Source organism: Octodon degus, unplaced genomic scaffold (genome assembly GCF_000260255.1).
Source record: "Octodon degus isolate 3935 unplaced genomic scaffold, OctDeg1.0 scaffold00153, whole genome shotgun sequence".
Classification (NCBI taxonomy): Eukaryota; Metazoa; Chordata; class Mammalia; order Rodentia; family Octodontidae; genus Octodon; species Octodon degus.
The window spans coordinates 2418318-2427332 of NW_004524729.1; the positions used below are offsets into that span (position 1 = coordinate 2418318).

Consider the following 9015-nt stretch of genomic DNA (forward strand, 5'->3'; position numbering starts at 1 on the left):
CCTGGCCCCTGCGCCTGTTTGCAGGCACTTTAACCTGGTGAGCTATTTGGCAGGCCCTTCCTCTGGTTTTTTGAGACTGTCTCGCTATGTAGTTCAAGCTGGCCTTGAACTCACTTTGTAGCCCAGGCTGGCCTCAAGCTTGCAGCGGTCCTCCTGCCTCAGCCGCCCAGTGCTGGGATCTCAGGGGTGCGCCACCACCCCCAGCATGTGACAGTTACCGTGGCGGCATGAGACGGCCACGTGTGAAGCGTGGGGTAAATCAGGTAACTACAGGATGCTCTACCGGCCTGTGCTCTGGAGAACCGGGATTGTAACAGGGAGCAAAGATGATTTCTTTGTAATATGGAAAAGATTAAGTCATCCTTGTTTTGAATTGGAAATATCACCACGGACTCACGATGCATTTTATTTTTAAAGTGTCTGCTGAAGAGGCCTGGAAACAACCACTGTTTCTAGCATTCAGTCCCACTTGTATCCAGATTGTGATCTTAAAATATCAGCCCCTCCCCAAACACACATGCACACACACACGTGCGCACGCACACACACACACACACACACACACACACACAAATCAAATCTAGGACTTCTGGGAGAAATGAGTGATTCCAATCCTAGGGCAGTGCCTTGGTTACTTTTCTCATGCTGAGACAAGATACCTGGTACCCAGAGGCCAAGGAGGAAGGGCTTATTTGATTCACAGTCCATGGAGGCTGGGCCCCAAGGCAGGGAGGCACAGCACAGAGGGGAACCGTCAGGGTGAGCAGAAGGTAACAGCAATGAAGGACCTTAACAGCATTTCTTTGGTGGTAGCAGGGATTGAACTCAGGACCTTGCGCTTGCCAGGCAAGCACTTATTCCACTGAGCTATCTCCCTAGCCCCTCTTAACAGCATCTTTCTACCCCTTCTATATTGTATTCATGCTGCTTGGATCAGGGCAGTGCCAACCCAGTCAGCGGATGATTTAGTAATCCTATACCCTCCATGCAAGCATCACACACTCTGGATTCAGCCACTTCTAAGAAAGCCCCACCTAGAGCCACACGAGGCTTTGGGAGGACCTCTAGACACAAACCCTCAGAGGCAGTAAATATTGAAGAGGAGGCTGAACATCTTGTCCACCGAATAGCCCCAAGATACAAAAGACTGTGGGCCCAGAGCAGTAGGCATGAGCTGCATTTTCTCTGACCAAAAATGGAAAAAACTGAGTTTCAACAGATAAAACTAATGGATGAAACCTCTCCAATAAGCTGGGCTGGAGATATAGCATGGTGGCACAACACCAGCCTGGCAAGCATAAGCCCTGAGTTCAATTCCCAGAACCAAAAAAAAAGTTCAATTTATGAACTCATACTGATACACATTTGATACCAGGACCTTGCACTTGCCAGGCAGGCGCTGTCGGCTGCGCTGTCTCACTGGCCACGGTACTAATATTTTTTGAAAAATCATTTGGAAGCTGCGTGTGGTGGTGCACACATGTAATTCCAGCCCTTGAGAGGCTGAGGCAGGAGGCTCACCAGGAGCTCAAGGCCACTCTAGGCTATGTGGTGAGTTCAAGGCCAGCCTGGGCTACGCAGCAAGACCTGGCTCAAAACAACCACCACACACATGCGCACCAAACAAATCAAAAGTCAAGGAAGAGAATGACAGAAACCTAGGTGGCTCATTGCCCTGATAACTGGCCAATATGGCGTGCTGTCCCAACCTAGAAATTCGAAAACAAGAGTCCATCAGCATTCACAGTCCCCCCAGGTAGTCATCACACAGGATGAAGCCAGACGCCGGGCCCCAGTGGAGCACACATGCCATCATCTTCTCACGGTGCAGGACCCGTGTCTGGGACGTCAGTGTGCAGGGCCAGGCAGGGGAGCCCCCGGAGGTGCACCGCGGGGTGCAGTCGGGCAAGCTCAATACAGCTCCACGGAGCTGAGCGCTGCAGCACACGACCGCGCGGCGGCTACGGTAGAGGGAAAGCTCCCCTGGTGCTGTGAGCGCCCAGCAGAGCCTCGAAGAAACCGGGCAGGACCAGCTCTGGGCTCGGCCAGGGGCCACTGGTGGGGTGGAGGAGGGTCTGTGTGGCCTGGTGTAGGCGAGGTGACCTCTGCTGGCTCCCAAGGCTTCCTTCTGGACCTGGGTGGTGACTGCACAGAAATCTGCCTTACGGTAACTCACGAAACTGGACTTTCGCATTTGTGGTTTTGGGTCTGTGTTCTGTGATAAAGCAGGCGGCGAGCAAATGCCAGCATGGTGCTGGAACACAGCGGGGAGCCACCTCAGCCCCCTCGTGTCCTGCAAGCCCGCGGTGTGGGCGTGGCTCTGCGGGCTGGGTCCCTGCGCGCCTCGCCGCCCACCTGCTCCGGGGGCCCCAGCGCATGCGCAGGTGGCACAGTTGGCCAGTCTCCAGGCTGTGCCTACCTGCTGCCAGGCCAGGAGGAAGCCGAGGGCATCCCCCAGGTGTGGGACCAGGTCCTCTGCGGGAAGGGCCACGTGGTGTCCCTGCAGAGCAGCTGAGATGCAGAGGTCACCATTGTGCCCTGGTGGCACTGCATCAGGGCCGGGTGCTCCCCAGCCCGGCCACCCGCTGCTGTCCCCGGCCTGCTCCCACGGGAGCTGCAGCTCCGGCTCCACCTTCTGCCTCACTTGCTGTGGTTTCCCGCAGGCTCCGCCAGGAGAAGACAGATACCGTCCGCTGCATCCGGTCCTGCCGCCCGAACGACGCGGCCTGTGTCCGGGACCCGGTGCACACCATCTCTCACACTGTCATCTCACTGCCCACCTTCAGAGAGTTCTCCCGCCCTGAAGGTGAGCGGACTGGAGTCGGGGTCCCGGGCCCCCTGGGGAGCCTCCCTCTGCTCAAGCTTCAGGCTCGGCTTGCATGAGCCCCTTTGCTAGGTGTGGTTAGGGGCTAAAGGCCCTTCCCCGGCGGGCCTTCTCCACGGACCCAGGCTGCAAAGCGCCGTCCACCCCATTCTGACTCTCAGTTGAGTATGATGGCCATTCCGCAAAGCTGTGCAGTGCTGGTTCTGTGCCAAACCCCGAGGATTCTGGGCAGGGTTCTAGGCGGAAGTGACATTCACGGTGGCACTGGAGTGGGAAGTGATCCCATGGAAGGGGAGGTGGGAGGCTCCCAACCAGTGGAGGTCACAGCTGTTGCAGCCCCTAGGTGAAGTGCAAGGGTGGGCACTGAAGGACCAAGTCACATTGTTCTGGCTGAATGGCAGCCACTTGGCAGGCTGGCTTGGAAGGATGGGCAAGAGCCTGGGCTTAGAGCCCCCCGCCCCCCCGACAGCTTTGAGGACTCCTTGGGGCTGTGCTGATGGCATATGCACACTGAGACAAGGGACGGGGTGCCTGCAGTTGCACGGCCAGTGTCCTCATCCTCCGCCTGGCTCTCTAAGGAGCTCCCGGCACGCTGGGTGAACCTACTGTCACTGTACACTTCCGGGACAGGGATGCAGCGGTGCTTCTGTGCCCAGCAGAGGCTACTGCTGGGTGTGCAGCTGGATGCCAGCACGGAGCGGTCCTTGGCCCCTCTTTTGCTCTGTAGTCCCTTCTCTGGCCCTCCAAGGGGCTGTCCACTACTAGGCCACCCAGCAGCCCTAAACCCCGTATGTCAGGCTGAGGAGACACAGCGGCAAAAAGTCCTTTCCTCTCAGGCAACACTTGCAACTGTGCTCACCAGGACAAACTGTCCAGGATGGCTTGCCATGCTGGCACTGTGGCAGGGCCATCTGGCAGTCTGAAGAGGGCAGCACAGACCCCCAGGACAGGGCAGCCCCAGCCCTGCCTCCCTCCTGCTCCAGAGAAGGAAAGGCCCAGCACCTCCCCGGGGGCCACAGGCTTGGGTTGGCAGAACTCACTGACTGGTGTTGACCTTGCGCAGTGACAGGCTTCACCAAACCACAGCAAATCCTTCCCAAACCCCCACTGCTGGCCCTGTGGCCTCTCCAGCCAGGAGGGGTGGCAGCTGATCTCACTGGAAGTCGGGCACACTCCAAGATACCTTTCAGCGTCTTGGGCCCACGAAATCCAGAGCCTGACCTTTAGACGGACAGGTGAAGAGACTGATGCCTCGGGCAGCCTCCTGGGAACCCCCCTGCTCCCAGGCCAGGGGGCTCAGCCCACTTCGCAGTCAGGGGTCTGCAAGAGGCACCAGCCTCAGCTGCCCATGGCCACCCAAGACGGGCCAGGCTGACCCGGGCAGCTGGGAGCCGAGGGAGCCAGGTCCTTTGGCCACCCCTCTCTCCCACCTCTGTCCCCTCCCCCAGCTTCATGAATACTCATAACTAAGCTCTAGTGACTTCTCAGTGTAAGCCCTGCTGCCCACTGGCTCTGTGGCCTCCGGGAAGATCCCCAAATCCCTCCAGACCTCAGTTTCCCCTGATAAGACAGGGCCAGACTACACTGGCATGCTCAGGTCCCACCCCTCCCCCACTTCCCCGGCCGAGGCTTCACTTCCGGGGCCAGTCTGCTCCATGCCCAGCCTCTCGCTGCAGAGATCATCTTCCTGCGGGCCGTCACGCCGCTGTACCCCGCCAACCAGGCCGACATCATCTTCGACATCACGGAGGGGAACCTTCGAGACTCCTTTGACATCATTAAGCGCTACATGGACGGCATGACTGTGGGTGAGTGCCCCTCCGCTGCCACCCACCCAGAGCCTTAGCCGAGGCCTGTGGGCTTATGCTATGGGGTCCCCTTCCCGACTCCGACCCCTCCTGTCCTTCGGGGGCCGGTGCCACAGCCCCAGCGCAGGTGAAGCCGGCTAGGATCCACCCTGGCAGCCTCAGTCTCTCCACCAATGACAGCAGTGGGTTAAACGCATCCACTCCCATGGACGTGATTCCAAGGCTGTCCCACGTGAGGGCGTTTGTGCCAGGGCTCACTGAGTTTTCTTTTTGTGATGCAGCGCGGAGGGGGGAGCTGTAGTCTGGGCCGTGACTTGCTGTATGACCTGAACGGGTCCCCATCCCTTCCCACCTGTCATTGATCATAAGAGGACCCAGGCCTCCCTGCAGAGTCAAAGGTGATGGGACCAGGCTGGTCCAGGACACCCCGGTGCAGGGGGCACCAGGTGGAGGACTGGGGTGAAGAAGAACGAGGAAGGTTGTGCAACACAGGAACCCGAGGGCCAGGCTGGGAGTGAGGGGAACCTTAGAAGTCCGGTGGCGGCTGCCAGCTGTGACGAGGCCACCGTGGCCTTCAGTTTGACCCACACCCCTAGAAGCCACTCAGACCCACCCACCACACTCAGCAATGGCTTCTCTCACAATGCCTCAGCTGTCGCCATCTAAGTAATTTTTACCGGTGGGGAAGTAATTCACATCTGCCACTTTGGACTTTGGTTTATACTCTGGACACTTCCAAAGCAGTGCAGCAGTGGAGGGACAGTCCCTGCCCTCCCCCGCCGGCCTGAGGGTCCCCATGGTGAGTGCTGGATTCTGCGTAGCCAGGGCAGAGCCATTTGGAACACGGCCTCCAGGTGGCGCTGTTGTACCTCAGAACCTCCACCACGGCCGCCCCAAACTCGACGGTTGTTACCCTGGCAGCTAGAGAAAGGGGATCGTTATTCCCCTGTTGCCAAAGAGCCATTTATAGCGACTTTATAAGCTCTTAAATGGGTCTGCATGTTGTAAACACGGCTGAGTCACTTGGGGGCTCCCTGCCGCCAGCCACCTCCTCCGCTAGTTGGCAGCAGGAATAATTAGTTAATTACAATTAATGGTGCGTCAGCCCTCGCTGGGATCCCAGGGGAGGGCACACGCTCAGGTGCCAGCTGCCATAAACGTGCTGCTTGCCCTCGCATCGGTACCCACGCTGGGACTCAGTTTCCCTCACTGTAAGACGAGAGCTGAGAGAAGGGGCCATGAAGGGTCCCTTCGTGGTGGCTGAGAGCGGAGAACACTGGGAAATTCCGAGGGCTGGCGCTGCCTGGCTGGCCTGCAGAAGTCACTGTGCGCCAGCCCTGGGCCTACCTAGTCTGTGGGTGTGGCTGGAACTGGCCTCAACCCTGGGGTGGTTCCAGGTGGCTCCACGTGCCTCATGTTCCCAACTAAGTCTTCCTCTTAGGGTGGGAAATCCTTCTGTGCAGGAAGCCAGGCCCAGGCCCAGACCCAATGCGGCAGCCCGCAGCTGCACCCTGGGCAGAACCGCACCCCGGCAGCTTCTGTTTCTTGGTTTCCCATCCCCTGGGGCTGAAAACCCTGGCGTCTCCTGGAAACTGTGGCTCCTGCTTTTTACAGATAGGGAAACCGAGGCCCAGAGGGGGAAAAGGTCTTCTCCCGGTGATGCGCAGGCAGAGCAGGCGACCGGGCCCTAGGGTGTGAGCACTGGCCACAGAGGCTGTTCCAGGAGGGCCTTCCTGGGAGTGCAGTGTGAGTCCTCCCAGCTTTGCGTAGCCATGGTGCAGGGGTCTCTGGAGTCCTGTGCTCAGGATGCCCAGGTGCCCTGCTGGCCCTTGGGAACTCCTCCTGCCCACACATGGGCCCCTTTCCACTCCATGGTGTCCACAGGGTGTTTCATCCCATCTCCAAGTCCTCTACTGGGAACCAGACCCGGCAGGTCCTGCAGCAAGGGGACCAGGCCTGTGTTTCTGGCTTTTGTCCTCTCTGACCTGCAGTGGTGACCTGCGCCTCATTCTCAGTTTGGGGCGTCGCCCTGGCTGCCTTCTCCCCTGCCTGCTCCCATCGATGGCCCCAGCTCTGTCCATTTGGTCACAGAGGCTTCTCCTGTTGGACCTAAACCCGGAGCCAAGGGGCCCTGGGTGCAACCTTGAGCCCTCGCGGCTCCCCGCCCTTCCTTCGTGCTCACCCCTGCATTCCTATGCCACCCTCAAAAACCCGCCCGGGCCGAGGCCCGAGCTGTGCCTTGGGCAAAGGAAGGAATGGAATGAAGTGGCCGCAACTGAGTAACTGCAGAGCCGGGGGTGTGCTGGCTTTAGGCTTGTCCCGGGCGGCGCGGAGCTCATGGCAGGCACTGGCTGAGAAGGCAGTGGGGGCAGAAATGTTTCTGGGGGTGCAAGCTGCTCTCCACTGTGGCCTGGGAGGCTGCAGAGCCCCGGTGTGACTCCAAGCAGCACGCCTAACAGGGCATCTGCCAGCTCGTGGCGCTCGCTGACCACTGGCTGCCCTGGGCCTTGGCCTGGGCCCAGCTCTTTTCTAGGTGGCAGATGCTGGACATATTGGGGGGCTGGGCGGGGCCGGTGCTGGCTGGAAATGGGCTTTCATGACAGGCAGCATGAAGATGCTGGCCCGGGTCATTTTGCACACTCATTTCTAGGTAAGCCCTACGGTCTGATTCAGCTGGCTGTGGGCGTGTCAGTGTGAACGGGGAGGCAAGTGTGTGAGTGTGCCTGGTGTTTGAGCCTCAAGCTGCGGGACCAAGCATGGCCCTGTGGCATCAGGCCAGAGCTCGTATCCCTAGCCCAAGTCTTCCCCAGGCTCAGGGACAGCTAGGATTCTGCCGAGCTGCGGAGTTGCCTAGTGCTGCCCCCAAGCATTCGCCAGAGTCCTTTCATAGCCATGGCATTAGGTCCTCACGTTGCCTCATGGGCTGGCAACCACCTGGGCTGGCATCATCATTTATGAGAAAAACCACAAGTGCCTAGCCCAGTGGTGGTGCATACCTGAAATCCCAGCCCTGTGGGAGGCTGAGGCAGGAGGATTGCAAGTTCAAACCCAGCCTGGGCAATGTAGGGACTTAGTAAGTTCCTTTTCAAAATAATAATAATAATAATAATAATAATAATAATAATAATAATAAAAGGGCTAGGAATATAGGCCAGTGTGAAAGGCCTGGTTCAAACTCACGATGGGATGGGGGTCCTGGCCTAGAGTCCCACGGCCAGCAAGCCAGAGCCACAGGTCCCAAGCAGGTCGGCAGTCTGTTCTCTGCCCTGCACTTAAGACCCCAGGCAACCCGTGGGCACAGCTACTGCAGGATCCTGGGAAGATGCTCTGGACACCACACCAGCCAGGACTGGTGACCTGAAGAGGACAGGCCGGCTCCCCTGTGCGGCGGCCACCGTATGAGGGCCAGGGAGCAGTGCCTCAATGACAGAGCCCAGTCAGCGTGAGAGGCACATGACTTCCGCGGCAGCCCGCAGTGGTGTCAGTGGCCAGGGCTAGAGAGAGCAGGCGCTCTGCGCGTGTGAGTGCTCTCTGTGTCTGCCTCAGGCTGGCCAGGACAGAAGGTGGCCCAGGTGTGGTTAGGAGAGACACAGAGGACGCAGGGGGCAGAACCCACTCAGAGCAGGAATGGGCACTCCAAAGCCCCAGAGAGGAGGGCAGCATGCGGAGGAGTGCCCAGGCTGGGTACAGGAATGGGGCCATGGTGGAGGCTTGCAGCACAGTGTAGTCCTGGTTACTGCCAGGCAAGGGGCTTCCCCACAGGGTCTTAGTGGGTGCGCCAGTTCTTGGGGGCCCTGTAATGGTGAGCTCATCTACATTGTCCCTGCAGAAGGTGGGGTCTTGGCCTGTCCCTGGCTGTGGTCCCGGGGGGGGGGGTAGATCTGCATACGGTAGGGGACTGGATGGCCACACCAGGAGCTGGGAGGAAGTAGTCCTGGGTGACTGAGTCCTGCCAGTGGGACGAAGTCTGATGTCTATTCAGAGTGGACACTAGCCAGGGGCCATGGTGCACTCCTGGGATCCCAGTGCTGGGAGGCTGAGGTTGGAGGCTCAAAAGTTCAAGCCAACCTGGGCAACTGAGTGACTTTATGGGACACTCTCTCAAAATGAAAAATAGAACAGGACTAGGGATGTGGCTCAGGAGAAGGACAAGTGAAAATAAGAAAAGGCCACCAGAACTTGAAGAGGAGGGTTGAGCAGGTTGCGTGTGCGATGCTGCCTGGGCCCATCGACACGGAGCCTGAGCCTAAGCGAGTATAAGTGGTAACAGGGCTGCTGGGCCTGGTGCGGGCTGGGGGAGGGGGAGGGGAGGGGGAGGGCCTGGCCCCCCCCCCCCCCCCCCCCCCCCCCCCCCCCCCGCCCCCGCCCCCTCCCCACACACCC

The 9015-nt window shown here is 59.1% G+C and overlaps 1 protein-coding gene across 1 annotated transcript in view; it reads left to right on the forward strand.

Annotated features, from left to right (window-relative positions):
* Positions 1 to 9015, forward strand: part of Fbln1 (fibulin 1) — a 62574-nt gene that overhangs the window by 45066 nt on the left and 8493 nt on the right. Inside the window, exons 15-16 of the mRNA XM_023702546.1 lie at positions 2664 to 2806; positions 4501 to 4632. Coding sequence (XP_023558314.1) covers positions 2664 to 2806; positions 4501 to 4632 — 275 coding nt within the window. The remainder of the gene's footprint in view (positions 1 to 2663; positions 2807 to 4500; positions 4633 to 9015) is intronic.